At 41.5% G+C, this 19,160-nt stretch overlaps 3 protein-coding genes across 3 annotated transcripts; 2 read left to right on the top strand and 1 right to left on the bottom strand.

The window, feature by feature from the left end:
• Nucleotides 1–32: 32 nt before the first annotated feature.
• LOC4337421 (stem-specific protein TSJT1) lies at nt 33–1,628 on the top strand. The gene is made up of 3 exons (XM_015780474.3): nt 33–402; nt 503–746; nt 958–1,628. Exons 1-3 carry the CDS (start codon nt 191–193, stop codon nt 1,276–1,278), a joined length of 777 nt encoding a protein of 258 aa, XP_015635960.1. The 5' UTR covers nt 33–190; the 3' UTR covers nt 1,279–1,628.
• A 9,222-nt stretch (nt 1,629–10,850) lies between these two features.
• Nucleotides 10,851–14,812, top strand: LOC4337420 (cold-responsive protein kinase 1). The gene is made up of 7 exons (NM_001419979.1): nt 10,851–11,246; nt 12,355–12,489; nt 12,674–12,789; nt 12,902–13,112; nt 13,203–13,440; nt 13,528–13,675; nt 14,090–14,812. Exons 2-7 carry the CDS (start codon nt 12,423–12,425, stop codon nt 14,432–14,434), a joined length of 1,125 nt encoding a protein of 374 aa, NP_001406908.1. The 5' UTR covers nt 10,851–11,246; nt 12,355–12,422; the 3' UTR covers nt 14,435–14,812.
• Nucleotides 14,746–18,557, bottom strand: LOC4337419 (clathrin light chain 1-like). The gene is made up of 3 exons (NM_001419980.1): nt 18,090–18,557; nt 15,582–15,735; nt 14,746–15,485 (listed from the first exon to the last, which is right to left on the bottom strand). Exons 1-3 carry the CDS (start codon nt 18,437–18,439, stop codon nt 15,084–15,086), a joined length of 906 nt encoding a protein of 301 aa, NP_001406909.1. The 5' UTR covers nt 18,440–18,557; the 3' UTR covers nt 14,746–15,083.
• Nucleotides 18,558–19,160: the final 603 nt, after the last annotated feature.

Here is a 19,160-nt window from a genome sequence, read left to right as displayed (position 1 = left end):
ATAAAGCCGTGCACATCTCTATCCTCACCTCCATTCCATTCCACTCGCCAACCCGACACGTCTCTCATCTTCACGCAACGAACAGCAGCAGCAGCTCAAGCTAAGCTAAGCTAAAGTACTACGTGTTCTTTCGTCTTCGTCGGCGCCGGAGTTTGATTCGTCGGAGCTAGCTAGCAAGAGGAAGAAGAAAATGTTGGCCATATTCCAGAAGCAGGTGGCGCACGCGCCGGCGGAGCTGAACAGCCCGCGGAGCAGCGCGGCGAAGCCCAAGAACCCCGACGAGATCCTCAGGGACTTCCACGCCCTCCACCCCATCGAGGCCTTCTCCACCTCCTTCGGCGGCGGCGCCGCCCTCGCCTGCGTCGCCGGCCACGCCCGCAATGGCCTCTCTGGCTACGAGAGGTAAATTAAATCAATTTAATCGATGAGGCAATGAATCCGAATAATTAAGGTGATTAAAACGTAGGGGATCGATAATAATGGTAAATGGGTGTGTACACAGGATGTTCTGTGGGCTGGATGACATCTACTGCGTGTTCATGGGGAGGCTGGACAACCTGAGCAGCCTGATCCGGCAGTACGGGCTGTGCAGCCGCTCCACCAACGAGGCGCTGCTCGTCATCGAGGCCTACCGCACCCTCCGCGACCGCGGCCCCTACCCCGCCGACCAGGTCGTCAAGGATCTCTCCGGCTCCTTCGCCTTCGTCGTCTTCGACAACAAGTCCGGCGCCGTCTTCGCCGCCCTGGTAATTTAAACCACTACTAGACTGGTTTTCTGAATCGAATTGATGAATTTGTGCTTCAAATTGAACTTCCTGTGAGTGTAGCGTGGCCCTGTCCCCTTCCCGCTGTTAGGAGTTGTGTTTAGCCGCCGTAGTAGTTCCTAAGCTTCAGTTTCTGATTGTTCTGCTTTTCTTTTTCTTATATATTGACGTTCATTCGCTTTGCGCGATGCAGAGTACGGATGGGGAGGTGCCGTTGTATTGGGGGATCGCGGCGGATGGGTCGGTGGTGATCTGCGACGAGAGGGAGATCGTGAAGGGAGGGTGCGGCAAGTCGTACGCGCCGTTCCCGGTGGGGTGCATGTTCCACAGCGAGGGGGGGCTCAAGAGCTTCGAGCACCCGATGAACCGGCTGAAGGCGATGCCGCGGGTGGACAGCGAGGGCGTCATGTGCGGCGCCACCTTCAAGGTCGACACCTTCACCAAGATCAACTCCATGCCCCGCGTCGGCAGCGCCACCAACTGGGCCGCCACCTGGGACGACGCTGCCGCCTGATGATGGCGCTCCGTACGCCGTCGTCTCGTCGCCGTGCGCCTGCCCTCGCCGCCGGCCTCCTCGCCGTTTGCCGCCGCCGCTCATCTCTTCCTCCTCTTCTTCCTCCTCTCTATATCCGATGTGCTTCTCCGTCCGAAGCATGCAGATTATTAGAGCGATATTTGCAGCTAGCGTGGAAGCGCGCCAATCTATTTTTCTGCGGTGTTTTTACTTAATTTTCACCTCTTCTTTTTAAATTTTTATGTCCATCTTTGGGCTCTCGCCTCTCGGCAATGTATATTCTCGGTCGCGGGTGGCATGTCATGGTACATACTATGAATGATGAATAAGAAAGAGTTTGCTTCACTCAATCCAGTTCGGTCTCTTTTTTGGGTTGCTTATAATTGCCCATGATAGTAAATGGTGTTTGGCTATGCACATCTCATTTTTGGGTTGGTTCGTTTTGGCTTATTTGCTAATTGCTGTGTTTAGATCTAAAGTTTGGATTTAAATTTCAGTCTTTTTCCATCGCATCAACCTGTCATACACACATAACTTTTCAGTTACATCATCTATAATTTTAATTAAAATTTAAACTTTGTGCTGAACTAAACACAACCTAAAACGGTTGGAGTGAACACTGATGAGCTCGCGAGTTACATCATCTCTAATTTCAATCAAAATTTAAACTTTGTGCTAAACTAAACACAACCTAAAACGGTTGGAGTGAACACTGATGAGCTCGCTTTGTACTACTCCCTCTGTTTCGAAATGTTTGACGTCGTTGACTTTTTATCACATATTTGACCATTCGTCTAAGTAATTATTAATTATTTTTATATCATTTGATTCATTGTTAAATATATTTTTATGTAGGCATATAATTTTATATATCTCACAAAAGTTTTTAAATAAGACGAACGGTTAAACATGTGCTAAAAATCAAGTGTCAAACATTTCGAAACGGAGGGAGTATCTCCGTCCACACAAGTAAGGCTTGTTTCAAAATAAAATTAGAGATATTTAGACAAGTTTTTTCATACGTAAGAGTACTATTAATGTCAAATTATATATTACCCCTGTTTTAAAATGTTATTATGATACGATATTTTATAATATAATGAATCTACATTTTAAAACAAGGGAAATAGCTTAAAAAAACTTATCCAGATATATAAAATTTATTATGCTTGTGACAAGTACTTCATTCGTCCCAAAAAAAAATGGTGGAGGGGATATGATTTCTTCTAAAACAATGAATCTGTACTACCCTTTTATCCAGATTCATGTAGCTGGGGATGTGATTTTTTCTAAGACAATAAATCTGTACTACCTTTTATCCAGATTCATGTAGCTGGATGTGACTTCTTCCTATGTAGTAGCAGTACGTCAGATTTAGCAGCAGTGCATAGAGATAGGGCAAGATACTGTACGGAGTATTTATTTGTGAGAATCGTAAAAATGGAAGCCACCCGAATCGGCACTTATCCCATAGCTTGACCCTGACGATGCGACTTTACCTACGGTTTGCAGATCTGATCGTGCAGAAGCGCAGTGCCGGGCCCATTGCACACCTGTGAGCTGTGGCGGCTTTCGGCCTTAGATGCTCGGTGGGCCATAGGCCGAGATGAGAAGCTGCGAAGGCCCATCAAGGAACATCCCCCGCCCCGCGTACTAGGCCGTTATCCCAGGCTCCCTTGCGCCGCTGGGCTATTCTCGCACGCGGGCCGTCAGGCCGTGTGGACTGAACAAGTTGGGCCACCCGCGTACACATCATTTCTGGGCCAGTACAAGAATCGAAGATGATCTCTCGCGTTTGTCTGGGATTTTTGGGGTTCTAATTTTGTACATCTGTTGAAGATGCTCTTAAGAAATCTTCTTTTTATCTCTCTCTCTCTCTCTCTGAAGAAATCAACAGCAGCTGCAAGATTTTATCTACCTTATCAGGGTAAACTAACAAAAGAAAGAGACAAAGATTCTTCTCCATTCCAGAGTCAAAGAGAGAAAATGGAACTATTCAAAGAGGAGAAATGGGATGATTTTGACAATGTATCGGTTGAAAACTCTCCAAATAATTGTCATCTCTCCCAGCCTTTTGACCCTAGACTTTTGTGCGCAGCCGCCCACACTAAAACAGCCACAAAAGCTACATGGATTTTTCAGATCAAATGCAGACAAGCCAAGTAATCCTCATCAGAGATTTTACTTTGAAAGCGTGTGCTTCCATTCATACGTTTAAGTATTTCCATCAGAGACTGCTTCTCCAGATGAGAAATGGTCGCTAATACTTTATCCAACTTGTCCTGCATTTAAATATTTGAATCCCAAACAACATTCCAAGAAGCATCTTTTCCGCACGTATCGGTCTATTTAAAACTACTAAATATCTAACTAATTTATAAGATGCGTTGAGTGCGACCATGGATTGGATGGTAGGGTCACAGCTCACCAAATATGCAACGACTCGATCGACACTTCGACGATGCCATATAGTAGTATATTTTTTTTGTCTGAATAATTCTATGCTCAGGTTCAATAATTCGCCAGTATTTTTGGCTTATAGTAGCACTAATTCTTCACCTGCCCAGTTCTAGATTTTTTAATTTACAGGTGATTCGCCCATGTTTTCAGCTTCAATATGTTTTGTCGGAATAATGCTCAGGTCCAATAATAGTTCACCAGTATTTTTGGCCTGTAGTAGCATTTCTTCACCTGACCAGTTCTATATAAATATATTTTTATTTTTTTTGAAGAAGAACAATTCCATTAAGCAGGTAGTCCAGCTGAATCACTAGCTACCAAATTGCAAACATCATCCGGGAATCCTTCAAGCCAAACAAATTGGCTTCGTGGACCCAGAGAAGCACCAATTTTAGCAAGCTCATGCGCAGCACGATTACATTCTCTAGGACAATACATGACTTGATGGACATTAAAATTCATTGCAAGCAAAAATTTGGCCTCTCTAATGATAACAGCGTTTACACTTCTATCATGTGTTTCATCCAACAAAGCCGCTTTCAGAGCTTGAGCATCAGTTTCAACAATAATGTGGCCCATTCCCATATCATTAGCTAATTTCAAAGCTTGGATGCATGCTAAAGCTTCTGCATCCAAGCTTTCCTCACATGTTCTATATAAAGATTAAAAATATATTTATATCAGTTCTATATAAATATATTTTTAATCTGCAGGTTTTCCTCACATGTTTTTTCAGCTTCATTGCACCTTCCACTAGTAATTGGTAGAGTAAAATATGCTGACTTGACATAAAACCGATGAAGATGAAAATTAAGTTGGCGTACGGAAAACGAGAATGCCATTAGCACATGATTAATTAAGTTTTAATTATTACAAACTTGACAAATCCACATATTTGGTATTTTAAAGCAACTTCTATATAGAAAGTTCTCGTACGAAACACACCGTTTAGTAGTTTGAAAAGTGTGCTAACGAAAACTGAGATAAAATATGAATCTTAATTAGAAAAGAACGGGGCAAAATTTTCTTGTATCTAGAAGAAAATGACCGAGCCCTATGTATCAATTCTCTGTCTTTTGTTATGACCAAGCGGAGGAAAAAAAAGGCAATCATATAGTGTTATATTAATTGACCAATCCCATGACCAGCTTTAATTCATCGTACTCATCAGCTTTCTATGGATAATTCCAATGGGCGATCTACTGTTCTTGTCACCTTTAAAAAGTCAGAGACGTTACTCTCTCTATAATATATATATATATATATATATATATATATATATATATATATATATATATATATATATATATATATATATATATATATATATATATATATATATATATATATATATATGCTAACACGTAAAAAAACTTTGCATATTAATATATTAGAAAAAAAAGTGACACGCCGAGACGATCAACCAGCAAAGCTCCTAAGCTATGACCTCTTGCATGTTAATATATTAGAAAAAAAGTGACACGCCTAGACGATCACCCAACAAAGCTCCTAAGCTGAGACCGAGAGAGGAAGAAACTACACTAAACATAACTAAGCTATGTGCCTAACAACTCTCCAACTGGATTGGCAGTTGTCGCCACCCATTGCCTCCCTTCTTCCACAATCTGCTCCACCACCATCAGCACTTGAGATAGAACATCATCAAGGACATGGGCATTCCTCTCCTTCCATAGTTGACAAGGGAGTCGAGACATTTCCTACTCTTATTATGGTGGCGATGCCGCAAAAGCTTGCCACTAATCTTAGAGCACTGAGTGACGGCCTGGTGAGAGAGTAGCTAGTCCATCAAAAATCAATACTCCCTCCGTACTTGTAAAGGAAGTCGTTTTTGACAGTGACACGGTCTCCAAAACACAACTTTGACTTATTGTTTCTATAAAAATATTTATTGAAAAGTGATATATGTATACTTTTATGAAAGTGTTTTCAAGACAAATCTATTCATATAAGTTTTACATTTTCAAACTTAATAACTTGAGAGTTATTCATAATTTATATTTCTAATGTTTGACTTAAACATTATCCTAAACCATTTCCTTTACTAGTACGGAGGGAGTAGATTGCACAAGACTTACCTAGCAAAGACGCAATAGATAAGGATGTGGTTTGTTATCTCCTCTTCCTGCGCACAGAAGGGGCACATCGAGTGGTTCTCCATCCCTTAACTGAGCATACTATCGATCATCCAGCAGCATCGCTGAATCACCAACCAAAGAAAAAGCTTACATTTGGTTGGTCCGCCACTTTGCCAAAGAGTTGAGTAGTCACCGCTGGTCCAACGCCAAATGAACTTGTCCTTGATGGTACTATACATAAATAGTGAAGCTCGTGAAAAATGAATGGCCGCTGCCCTCATGGAATGGCACCTGGTTGCAAGATGGCATCTTTGAAACCTTTTGACTTGGTTTTTTTGAGGCAGAGAAAAAAAATCTTATTTCGTTAGTAAAAGACGCTATAGATTAAAGAAAATTATAGATATCAAATGTCAACGACCCATGACTTAGGCAAAGTGTTGTGGCCTCAGGTACTGCAGGTTGAATCAACATCAGTCCTCTGCTCTTTTTCCTGTAAAACTGAAGCATCCAACTTAGTCGCATAGTGCTCGTTGTTCTGTCAAGTACCTATCATCCGTGGATGCAGGCAAAACCAAACTAAACTGCATCTATCTGCACATCGCGACGAACAATAACGAGTAATTTATCCTAAGAAATGCAGTACTTTTTGACTGAACCGTCGATTTTTTTAAAGATAATGAAATAGATAATCGTTTGATCTAGTCCCATAAACTGTCATTTGTCATGTCGGAGGACATTGCGTGGAAGCTGAACACAAGGTTCATTCTACTCCTACTATTGATACACCTCTCTGAATTTTACCAAACGAACTGTACGTATTACTGCAAGCAACTTGAAGATCGTCAGATCAATTTATGTGAAAAGAAACACATGGGAAAAGAGTTGATGCATGCACCAACATGACGGTCAGCAAATCACATGGTGAAGCAGCTGGAGTCACGGTGATAATAATGGCGAAAAGCAATGGAGATGCCACTGCCTGCCCACTGGATAGCATTACCACTAACCAACAAGTGTACCACTATAATGAGCAACATACGAATGTGCCTCTCTACCGGTAGATTAGATGACCTTCAAGTCAAATACTAAATAACAAGAGTACTATAACACGTCTGATGCAGCGTTGTCTGAATTTTTGGCCACGAACAGGAGGCAGAAATGCAGAGAAAAAAAATCCACGGTCAAATGAGGCAGTATAATGCGCAGTAATTATGGAAGCTAACAGTGTTGCCATTGGCAGCATTAGAGCAAGTTTAATAGTAGAGCTCACTACTTACTATTAGTCAATGTTAAAGCTAACATGTATAGTAAATTGGCTATAAGTTTATCATTATTTTCTTCATCCTCTCTCTTTCTCTCACCATGAATTTAATGCATATTTCTTGGAGTTTGTGTGCAGTTAACTCTTGCATGAGAGCCAATACTCCCTATTTTTTTGTTTATCTTTCTCTTTCAGATAAACATATAGCTTACTTAGGCCAGTCACAATGGCTAGTGTCATTGCACGGCTACCCAAAATATTATACCATCTTCTCTCAAATGAAATCTTTTATGAAACAATCCCCACAGTGGAGGGGTTTCACTTTGACGTTTCCAAGACTAAGCAAAGCATTTAATTGATACAAGTTGCTGGGATCATTTGTACCCAAAATCCGGCGCGGCGCGGGAGAATGCGGAGGTCGCACGGCGGAGGCGGACGCAAGAGATCCGGTGAATGAAACGAATCGGCCTCAACGGGGGTTTCACTCTGTTACCGAGGACTTGGAAACGACGCTGACGAGTTTCACCAGGATGAAACTCTTTCCTTCTCTCTCATCCCCATTTCATGCAAATAATCATTTTTTATTCAGTCTTACCCCTATTAAATGTGCATGACACACCAGTGAAACCCCCATTGTGACTGGCCTTATAGCCCACTATTATCCTTGCTCTTAGCAGGGATGCTCGGGGATATATGGTAAGATATGGTTGGATCGCCATCAACGCTGGGAGGTCAGCAGCGGCGAATCGATCAAAATGTTCAACGAATCACCATTGCCGGCCTCCGTGGGAAGGCGGCCGGCCGGCTACGTTACCGCAAGATGATTCGTTGGTTATACGTCTCATTCCACTGATGATTATTGATTGGGGCTATCCAAATCTGACAACAGTTTTCTTTTTTAAGAAAAAAGAAAATCTTTAGAGCATAACTATAGTATGGTTACAGTAACTTTTATTTAACTTATAAAAACAGCGTGTGACACAGTTGACCTGTAGACACGTGTTTGTGTCTTGCAGATCGTGCATTCTATACCCACCTTCCATGCGCATCGTACATTTTTTTCCCCTTCTCCCTGAACAAATTTTGATGCAATATGATACTCTAGAAATAGAAAATCTTTTCGACGAACAATTGGCGATAGAGTTCTAGCAATTTCATTCCAAATTTTGATGTAATCTAGCAGTTCAGAAATCAAATGTTTTTTTAATAAACAATTGGTGACAATACTTCTAGCATTTTCATTCTAAATTTCCAACAATTCATATGTTTAGGAGTTATTTTTGAACATAGGAATTTTACAGGATTTTTATAGAAATTAGTTCATTTCATAAACAAAATCCCATTGTATTCATTTTAGATGAGGCTTAATTGAGGGTTTGTAAAAGTTTTCGCTCTCGCGCGTGCTGTACCAATGGATGTAATGACAAAGGTAGTGATCACCCTCACTTAAACTGAGTAGTAGTAAATAAAAAAAACGTTAATTTCAGACTTTAAGATACGATTGATTTATGAGAAGGATCAATGACATGCATTATCATTTCGTGCTCGTGGCTGGTGACAACCTGTGACGAAAGGATTAGGTCACGCTGAAAAGTAGTAGTTTGGCACAACACAACAAAAACACAACAGGAGAGAACACATAATACTATTTTTATACGATGCCGTCAGAGATATGGAGCTCTTCGCTTCTGACGAGTCACATTAGTCTTATACAGTAACAACAACAATAGGGCAATTGGATGATCGTGGCGTAGACTCCTTCAAAACAAATCAGATCACACCAGATGGACGTGTGAACATCAACAGTAACAGAGCATAATTGGTTGACAAGAAGGCAGCAATCATCCAAAACCAAAACAGGAAATAGCAGCGGATGTCAGTCGTTGACTCGTCACCAGTCCACCTAAGCCAACAGCAAGAAAACACAGGAGCTCACTTAAAACGAGGAGTTAAATCATGTAGTAGTATTAATTAACTTGCGTTAATTAACTCTAATTAGGGCTTGATTTTTGTTCGGGTTAGATGAATGATTTTGTGACCACATAGAGTTAAAATATAAATTTAAAGCAGTTTACTTTCTTTTCATGTGTACAACTGTTTGGATTTAGAGGTCAGGTATTAATCCATTTTTTTCAGAAAATTTCTTTGTGAAAACTACACCGTCTAATAACTCATGCATTCCATTCTTCAATTCCTTAAAAACAACATGCCCTAGCTTTGATACGTACAACCTTATCATTTCACTTATAGTGAAACCTATAAGACAAAATTTAAATTTTAAAAGCTGATTTCATGATTTGTTCATCGTAGTTTATTTTACAATATTTAATTCTGAATCATCAAGTACACACATAAAATAATTACTTAAATTATTTTTTGATTGCTAACAAGTAATACGAATAAGAATAACTATAAGCGTGAGCGAAACGACAGGACCGTAGAAAATTATTTCTCAAGCACGTAAATATCTCTCCTCTTTCGTGTACTGTTAACATACGTAGGCTACACGTAGTGACAAGAGCGATGAAAACACCAAGTTTTTTCTACTGACTCCTCGTTCGTTGGCAGCCGCTGGTCCAGATGATCAAGCTAGGGTGTTTTAGTTCACGAAAAAAAAATTTTGGGTGCCACATCAAACGTTTTATCAGTATCAGAAGGGGTTTACGGACACGAATAAAAAACTAATTTCATAACTCGTCTGAAAACCACGAGACTAATTTATTAAGCCTAATTAATCTATCATTAGCACAGGTGAGTTATTGTAGCACTTATAGTTAATTATAGACTAATTAGGCTAAAAAAATTGTATTACGATTAACTGTGCAATTAGTTTATATATATATATATATATATATATATATATATATATATATATATATATATATATATATATATATATATATATAATGTTTCATGTATATGTCTAAAGATTCGATGTGATATTTTTGGGAAAAATATTTTGGTAACTAAACAAGTCCCTAGTTCCACAGACAATCCCCAGTGTGGAAGTGGCCGGCGTGCGATCGATCGAGCTGCGGTCGGCGTACGCGACGACCCTGATGGATATGATTCATCAGGTTAGGCGCCAATACAGGCTCAGGGCAGCGAGCAATGTCCCTGGCTGGCACCGGCAGGTTGGTTGGGATACAATACCAGCAGTAGTAGCACCTAATTATACTCTAAAATAATCTTGGTCTCGCAATAATTAGGGAGAATGATCGGGCAGGGCTTAATGCTAATTATCTGTGCTGATGGCGGCAGCGATTGCGTCGCGCGCTGGTAATTAGCAGGATACTAGCTATTGAGTGTTCTTGTGACAGGTGACAGCTCCACGCCTGGCGGCAGGTGGCAACATCCAGGCAAGCTCCACAGAATTATCTCTCTTCCGAAATATAAAAAAAATTTGAGGTTAGAAAAAGTAGTGTGAACAACAGACAAAATTAAAAGAAAAAAATAGTTGAGAAAATTAATTAAGAAGGACCAAAGCTTAAAAAAGAATATGATTAGTTGAGAAAATTAATTAGGTGAAGAAATTAAAAGATAAGTTGCTTTAACTGGTTGAAAATAGAATACTGATGAAGAAACTATTATATTTTAGGAGATAGATAGAATATTTTCAGGAACAAGAAAACTAAAATAATTTATTATTATATTTTATAACGGAGTAAGTAGTGATTTTTTTAATTTTTTTTATCAAAGGGACTTCAGTGGGAGTAGCAATTACTTAGTAGGAGGTAGGAATAGCAATTAGCATCAGCAAGAAGACCTCTTCTTCTTCCTCCTCCTCTTCCTCATTCCCAGCCGGCTGCTATCTCTCACCTACATCTTCTTGATAGTAGTATTATTTTGTTCCAACTTTTTATTTAGGTTTTGTGGCGTGCTGGTAGCTCCTTCTTCCCTCGTACCATTTTCGCTGTTGGTCTTTATTGCAGCAGCTGCTGCTGTTGCTCGTGCTGAGCTGAGCTGAACCTGCCAATCTGCAACACTGCAATCGTTAGCAAGTTCGCTCAACTGGCCAGCTGCTACAGATATATCTGCTGATAATTGAGCCCCAACCACCTTTCTCTTCCCCCTTTAAACTTCCCTGGTCTCCGTCCTCTTCGATCTCCTCTGCCGTCGATCTCATCGGAAGAGAGCGCCAAGCAAGAAAGGTAACCATAGTGTTCAACGTTTTGTTTTTCTTTGGTACTTTTCTGCTGCTTTCTCGAAGCATTTCTTGCCTCTTGTTGTTTTTATCCCCTCGTGTTCTTGATTTCCTAGTTCTTGGGCTTTCTCGCACACTAGTTTTAGCCTAGAGTTTCTCCACCTGATTTCTGATGATGCGTCTGGAGTCCTGACCTGTGATGTGGTGATGCTCTGGGAGTTTGTGTTCATCAGATGACGATCTGTCAAGAGTTTTTCTTGAGTGGCAAAGCATCATTCGGACAGAGATTCTGAAAATAAGTGATGCCGTCGAATCATCCGCTGGGATGCGAACAAAAGAATTCTTGGAATTGTGGTCTGAATAAACAAGTTGGATGATCCGTTACTTATGAGGTGTTTGAATTGATTGGGGAAAAGAAGTGGATGATAATGGTTTAAGACATGCTGATACTCCCATGAAAATATGCATATGTACAAGCATACAGATTGAGGCGAGTGGACCATGGTGTTAGAAGAAATCACCAAACTTCAGCTTGCTTTGGTGATTGTTCTTGGCAGCTATGCCATCTGGCCGTTTGCTTTGCAAATCATGTGAACTGTTCAGTGGATGAGGTGCTAACCTAGTATTTACATGTGCCATACATGGCCATTGGATCCAGTGGAACATCTGGTATATTCACCTGAGATTGGAGCTATGTGGTCCAAATGCACCTGGCATCCCCAAAATTTTGGGTCATGTTTCTTTTCATCATGAGAATCGCAAGTTCACAATCATGGCACCGATTAATCAGTTATCATTGAAAGCTTGCCAGTATGAGGTTCTTTTGTGCTTTAATCATGAGGAATGATGGATTTAAGATCTAATTGTACTCGGTTTCAAAAAGGAGATTTAATTGTACTCCAGTTCCTGACCTACTCTAGTACAGGCTAATGTGGGTGGATCTGCATCTACCTATCAGTTCTAACAAGAAGTTTTGCGCAGACTTCTGTCTAAAGAGAGTCATGTCCTACTTTTTATTTTCCCTTTTCTGTACTATATATCCAAAATATATAAAATGTACAAATGAACTCAATTTGCAACTCTCTAAGTGGTTGTTTCGCAATGAATTCCTGCAGAATAATTATTCCTGAAGATTCCTCTTCTGCATGTTGAAGTGTACAAGACAGCCACAACAACTGAGGATATGAGCTGGTGGTGTTGCATTCCAAAATCCAAGAAAGGAGAGAATCCTTACTCTCATGGCGTTAGCGGTACGAACTGTATTTGCTTGCAAAATTTATGCTGAATTTGCATAGCAGCCAACAGAGTTTATGAAATAGAAACATGTATATTGTCCCTATCACAGATTCGATCATATTAGGCTAGAGAATGCCAGTACTGAAGCTCCATTTTAAGATTCCATGCTTTACTTAACTAAATGTAACTAACTTTCAGGTATTCCGCCTGAGAAAAACATAAGGCTTTTCTCTTATTCTGAGTTGAGATCAGCAACAGAAAACTTCAACCGCAGTAATAAAATTGGCCGAGGTGGCTTTGGGACAGTATACAAGGTAATGTTTGTTTTTCTTTATATGTGGAAGGGAGGAGTCCATTGAGGGTTATATCCCTTTCAAATCTGAAGCCATCAGTCCTTGCATTCTTACCAATGCTTTGATGTTTCAGGGAACTATTAGAAATGGGCGAGATGTTGCGGTGAAAGTTCTTTCTGCTGAATCCAGGCAGGGCGTTCGAGAATTTTTGACAGAAATTGATGTTATTACCAATGTGAAGCATCCCAACCTTGTTGAATTAATTGGCTGTTGTGTTGAAGGAAACAATCGAATTTTGGTATACGAGTATTTAGAAAACAGCAGCCTTGACCGTGCATTGTTGGGTATGAATATTGATATGTTACAATGACTATTTTTCTATATAAGTGCATTGATTTCGTTTGTTGCTTAACCTTTTATCTTGTGTTCTGTAGGTTCTAATAGCGAACCTGCAAATTTTACTTGGAGCATAAGATCTGCTATATGCATAGGAATCGCCAAAGGACTTGCATACCTGCATGAAGAGATTGCGTCACCGATTGTGCACAGAGATATCAAGGCTAGCAATATACTTCTTGACAAGCTTTACAACCCCAAGATCGGGGACTTCGGTTTAGCCAAGTTATTCCCTGATAATATCACCCACATCAGTACCCGTGTTGCTGGAACGACGTGAGTATTTCAGCATTTAGCAGTTTGTTTGAGTAGAAAGTAACCTTGCAGTTGCAGTAACTGAACTGATCTATTTGTTCAATGCAGAGGCTACCTTGCACCGGAATATGCATGGCATGGCCAATTGACGAAGAGAGCCGATATATACAGTTTTGGCGTCCTTGTACTTGAGATCGTAAGTGGCAAGAGTAGTTCAAGGAGTCTCCTGGCTGACGATAAGATTCTCCTAGAGAAGGTCAGTCTTACTATCATCTTTACTATCCAAAATTCAGAGATTTGCTTTCACCTTCAGACATTTGCTCTAGAGACATTCCAATTAAGCCGTAATCGCTGGACTCTCCATCTAAATCTTTTATTAGAGAATGGAAGTATAATTCCAGCCTCTGCATCAATTAAGGCCGTGTTAATTACGCAGCTATATTTCCCAACTCATCTCTATCGTTTTCCACGCGCATGTCTTTTAAACTGTTAAACGCTATTTTTTTTTTGCAAAAGAGAAGTTGTTTTTAAAAAGAACATATTAATCCATATTTTGAAAAAAAAAAAGTTAGTTAATTATGTACTAATGAGTCGCTCCGTTTTACGTGCGTGTGGGGGATGAGTTACCAACTCTTGCTGCCAAACTCAGCCTAGCTTTCACAATTAACAGGCATGGGAGCTACATGAGGTAGGGAAGCTCAAGGAGCTGGTGGATTCAGAAATGGGAGATTACCCTGAAGAGGAGGTCCTCCGGTACATCAAGACGGCCCTCTTCTGCACGCAGGCGGCGGCGGCGCGGCGGCCGTCGATGCCGCAGGTGGTGACGATGCTGTCCAAGCCCATCCGCATCAACGAGCGCGAGCTCACGGCGCCGGGCTACATCCACGACTACAATGGCACGGTCTCCAAGGCCACCAACTCCAGCAACTCGAGGTTCAAGCACTCGGCGTCCGACACCTCCGACATGTTCAGCACGGTGGTGCCACCCACGGTGTCCGAGATCAGCCCAAGGTGAAAATGGAAGGAAAACATCACCAGGCTGATTGATGCTGATGCTGGGTCTATGTTTCTTGTCTTACCTTTGCATGTTGAGTTGAGTGACAGTGCATAGAGGGCACACGTTTAGATGTGTGCCAATTGTGAATCGTGTTGTTTCTTTCCATTCCTTGTGCAAATTGCGGCATCTAGATCTTGTAAATAGTAGTAGGTTGATCCTGACTTGTTTACGTCAGAGCAATTCAAGATCGCTGCTTGTTGGACATTAATTTTGGGGGCAATTGAACAGAACAGCTTCTGTAGACATGGCACAGGAGAGAGAAATCGTGTATAATCCATCACTCAGTTGCGCTTTCAGTTCTGAACTTATGATCACAGAGTATCCACAGGGAAGAAATCGTGTCTGATATCCATCATTCAGTTACGCTTTCAGTTCTGAACTTATGATCACAAAGTATCCACTGAAGCTACTTGTACCAGGTGAAAACAAGTAAAGAGTACAATTGCTGTGATACTAAGCTGAATGTTCTGAGAGCTGATACATAGCCATCCTGACGCAAATCTCCATAAAAAGATAAATACAGGATAGACAGATCCAGGGATTAGAAATAAAATGCATTTCCATATCTGCAGTCAAGGTTCGGGCGTTCCTGTAGAGCTACCATAAGTTACTCCGATGCTGCAGGCTGCTCCTTCTCTGCTTCCGCAGGCGATCCGTTGGCAGGTTTCTCTTTGCTCTCTGCAGGCTTCTTGGTTCCATTTGCTGGGGCTGGTGTGCCGTCTTTAGCACCATCCTTTGCGCCGTCTTTAGCAGCAGACGCTGGTGGAGGTTGCATCATGTGCGGTGGAGGAGCGTGCTTCAGCTTCACTAAGATCTGGCGCATTCGTGAGAGGTCTGTCGGCTTGCCAGGCTTAGGGCCCTGAATGACTGTGATGGATGGCTTCTTGTCCTTGTCCTTCTTTCCCCGCTTCTCAATGGTAGCTATTTCATGTGGGATGAGCTCCGATATCGACTTCCAGTACTGCTTGTCTGCTTCGGCATGGAATTTCTCCTGGCCAGCTACGAAAATCTGCAGCACACAATAAGTTGTCACTCATGAGAACTTAATGGACATGCTATGAACATTGACATATAATAACTAAAGAAGTTGCTCTGAGCCCCATACCTTCTCTCTTTCTCTGTTATGGACCTTGTTTGTCTCACAGTTCTGTATCCTCTTCTCATAGAAAGCCTTCTTAAACTCTTCGGCTTCAGCAAGTATCTGGGCCCGTAGCTCCTTCTCCTTCCGCTCTTTTTCCTCAAGAACTATAGCATTTTGCCTGAAACAATAGTGATGCTGTTCAAAAGATAGATCATGAACATAATATAATTCTACATGATAAGGAAAACAGTTACTAGAGAACAGCCAAAGCAAAAACATTATAGCAAGATGTATAATATTGTGATTACAATGTTCAGATCATACCAAGCACAGGATAAATTAGGCATAACACGATTCCACTGGTAGTAAAATTGCTAATTACCACCTTACAAACTTTTGAGCTGAGAATGGATATACGAGAAACTAACAAAAAATCTGGATAGGCTGGTGCAGAAGAGTGTGCAAGTGCAGAATATAAGATCATGCCAGACAAAGTGCTCATTACAGAAGCACAAACAAGTAGACAGCTTGCTCATGCTGGCATACACCTTTGGCCAACCATAGCGCTAAAAGCAGTGACTTATGTTCTGGCACTACAAACTCATTTTAAGATCACATAAAGCATCTGATACATTAGAGGACATAAATATCCAAAGGAGTAAGTTCTGGATAAATATTAGGATTCACCAAGATATCCAACTGGAAGAAAACAGATAATGTAGCTCAAGACAAACTAGCCTTACAAGCCTGTGATCATAAATCACAAAACTGTTAGCCTACTGCAGTGCTGCTTAAGCTTTAGGCTTATCTTGAGAGTTGAAACATGTAATAGACCATACATGTATTGTAAAATGACACTGGCCTCACACTAATTTCCATGCCAGGCTGAAAAAAGAAATCGGTGCATGTACTTAGGTTTTCTTCACTAAACAAATCAACATAAGCCTTTTATTGCACATGGAAAGACATCAGCCCCCCTTTGGAGTGTGCGCATAATGAATCAAGCACCTTGTTGTTCCATCGGTAAAAGTTAAGTAATGATTATTTTGTACGTATACCAGAGCTAGAAAACTTTCCTCACAAGCAAAGGCAGTTAAACAGCAGCTCTTGAAGAACGATACTGCAGGGGCATGAGAACCAGATCAGAATTGGTTGTACCTTCAAACTAATCGATCACTTGCCATTTCCTTAACGACAATTTCACTACAACTGTATGACGCCCTCCCTAGCTGAAAATTAGGGAAGATAGCAGATCTAAGCGTTGGATCTCGCTTGAAGGGGTGGAACCCTAGCTCCCACGGAAGCAAACAAACAATAGCAGAAATGGCATAGCCGAAACAGATCAGATGTGGCTCACCTGCGCTATATACTAATGCAAAATATACTGTTGCAATTGTAATGACCAGATTATACCAAGCACAGGATAAATTAGGCACAAAAACACATACCACTGGTAGTAAAACTGCTAACATTACCACCTTACAAAATTTGAGCTGAGAATGGATATACATGAAACTACTAAAAATTTGACAGGTGCAGAAGAGCGTGCAAGTGCAGAATATAAGATCATGACAGACAAAATGCAAATTTCAGAAGCACAAACAAGTAGCCAGTTTGCTCCTGTTGGCACACACCTTTGCCGAGCACGTTCCATGCCCATGTGGCATAGCACTAAAAATGGTGATTTATGTTCTGGCAAATCAAGCTGATTTTAAGATCAATTAAAGCATCCTAAGACAAGCATCAAAAGGAGTAAGGGTGCGAACCATCATCATGGTAAGACCTAGGATTAATATCACCATTCACCAAGAAACATGTAAGATAGCTCAAGATAAACTAAGCATTTGCTCATTAACTCAGAAAACTGTTACGTGTACTGCATTATTGCTTAAGCCTGAGGCTTATCTTGAAAGTTGAAACATGTAACAGACCATGGGTGAATTGCAAAATGAGATTGGCCTTATGCTCATTTCCACACCATGATGATAGAGAAGAATGGTTCAAGTACTTAAAGTGTTTTAACTTCACTAAACAAGAAACATGAGCCTTTTAATGCACATGCAAAGACATCAATTCCCCTTTGGAGTGTGTGCAACACTGATCAAGCATCTTGTTGTTCTATGAGTAGAAGCTAACTAGCGATTATTTTGTACATATACCAGTACCAGAGCTAACAAACTTTCCTCACAAGCAAAGGCATTTAACAACAGCTCCTGCCAAACCAGATTCAATTGCACTAACTAAATTCAGTACCACTAGCTAAGAATTCAGAACCAGTTGAAGCCTCAGCCTAATCAATCACTGCAATTCCTAAACAACAAGTTCAAGTTTCATCCTAACTAAAATCGACATATAATACGATAATACAGCCTCACTACAAACTCTATTCCGCCCCACCTAGCTGAAAATTAGGCGAAATATCAGATCTAAGCGTTAGATCTCGCTCGATGCGTCGGAACCCTAGCACCAGCGAAAGCAAGCAAGCAGTAGCCGAAACGGCAAAGGCCCGGACAGATCAGATGCGGTGCTCACCTGCGCCACTCGCGGAGGAGGATCCCCTCCTCCGCCCCCATCTGGGCCGGCGGCGGGAGGATAGGGCCGTCGCCGCCGTCCAGCTCCGGGTCGGGGGAGAAGGGCGAGGGCGAGAACCCTCCGGAGACGTGGCCGATCGGGACCCCCTCGGACTCCACGGCGATCTCCTCCTCCTCCTCCTCCACATCCTCTACGCCGCCGTCGACGAAGGAGGCGTAGCCGCCGTATCCGGTGTCGTCGGCGGCGGCGCCTCCTGATGCATCGGGCGCGGCGTCGTCGTCGGCGTCGAAGGGGTGGGAGGCGGTGCGGGGGAGCTCGTCGGCGCCGTCGTCGGCGAAGAAGGAGGCCATGGTCGGCGGCGGTGGTGGTGGTGCGAAACGCGGCGGAGGTTTTGGGCGGCGCGTGGTGTGGGGAGGGGACTGGGTGGTGTCCGTGACGCGCGTGTGTAGTATTATTTGCGTGGTTCGCTTCGCTTAATCCGTCACGCGCTCTCTTAATTAATGGTCGCTAATCCGTTCGTAATAGAACTGATCGGTCCCTTTTGGGCTTAATTTTAGGTGCTACTAGAGAGCATGGGCCTCATATACGTTAGGCCCAATACGGAGAATTATTTTTCCCTTTTTTTCTTTTTACTGGAAAAGATGTCCGTGTGTTACAACGGGTGAAGGCTATTTTAATTTTATTATTGTTATATAGTTTAATTAAGGTGAAATTTACTACTCCCTCCGAGCTGATAATACTTGTCGTTTTGGACAAGGGTGAAGTCAAACTTTACAATCTTTGATTATGAATCATTTTTAAAATATTTGTCTTTCAAATATGATGACTACATGTATAGATTAGTCTTAAAAAATACTTTAATATGATCATATATTTGTTAACAATTTAAATAATGATCAAAGTTGTTTTTTTAGAGACCATGTCCTTGTCCAAAACGACAAGGTATTATCAATCCGGAGGGAGTATGAGTTACAAATCGCTTAGGAGCGTATTATTAGAGACGTAACGGAACAACTTTCAGCAAGCAAAAAGAAAGCAGACAAACGATAGGAGGTAGACTGCAATAGAGAA

The sequence above is a fragment of the Oryza sativa genome, chromosome 4 (genome assembly GCF_034140825.1).
Source record: "Oryza sativa Japonica Group chromosome 4, ASM3414082v1".
Taxonomy (NCBI): Eukaryota; Viridiplantae; Streptophyta; class Magnoliopsida; order Poales; family Poaceae; genus Oryza; species Oryza sativa.
Note: the sequence above shows the minus strand (reverse complement) of the source record. Positions and strands in the feature narration are given on the sequence as shown.

Excerpts from the sequence above, each read along its gene's own strand:
- LOC4337419 (NM_001419980.1), bottom strand. The coding sequence starts at position 18,439 with ATGGCCTCCTTCTTCGCCGACGACGGCGCCGACGAGCTCCCCCGCACC. Across the intron at positions 15,736-18,089 it reads CTCCTCCGCGAGTGGCGCAG|GCAAAATGCTATAGTTCTTG; the intron begins GTGAGCACCGCA and ends CTATTGTTTCAG. Across the intron at positions 15,486-15,581 it reads ATAACAGAGAAAGAGAGAAG|ATTTTCGTAGCTGGCCAGGA; the intron begins GTATGGGGCTCA and ends TGTGTGCTGCAG.
- LOC4337421 (XM_015780474.3), top strand. The coding sequence starts at position 191 with ATGTTGGCCATATTCCAGAAGCAGGTGGCGCACGCGCCGGCGGAGCTG. Across the intron at positions 403-502 it reads GGCCTCTCTGGCTACGAGAG|GATGTTCTGTGGGCTGGATG; the intron begins GTAAATTAAATC and ends GTGTGTACACAG. Across the intron at positions 747-957 it reads GCGCCGTCTTCGCCGCCCTG|AGTACGGATGGGGAGGTGCC; the intron begins GTAATTTAAACC and ends TGCGCGATGCAG.
- LOC4337420 (NM_001419979.1), top strand. The coding sequence starts at position 12,423 with ATGAGCTGGTGGTGTTGCATTCCAAAATCCAAGAAAGGAGAGAATCCT. Across the intron at positions 12,490-12,673 it reads TTACTCTCATGGCGTTAGCG|GTATTCCGCCTGAGAAAAAC; the intron begins GTACGAACTGTA and ends ACTAACTTTCAG. Across the intron at positions 13,441-13,527 it reads ACCCGTGTTGCTGGAACGAC|AGGCTACCTTGCACCGGAAT; the intron begins GTGAGTATTTCA and ends TGTTCAATGCAG.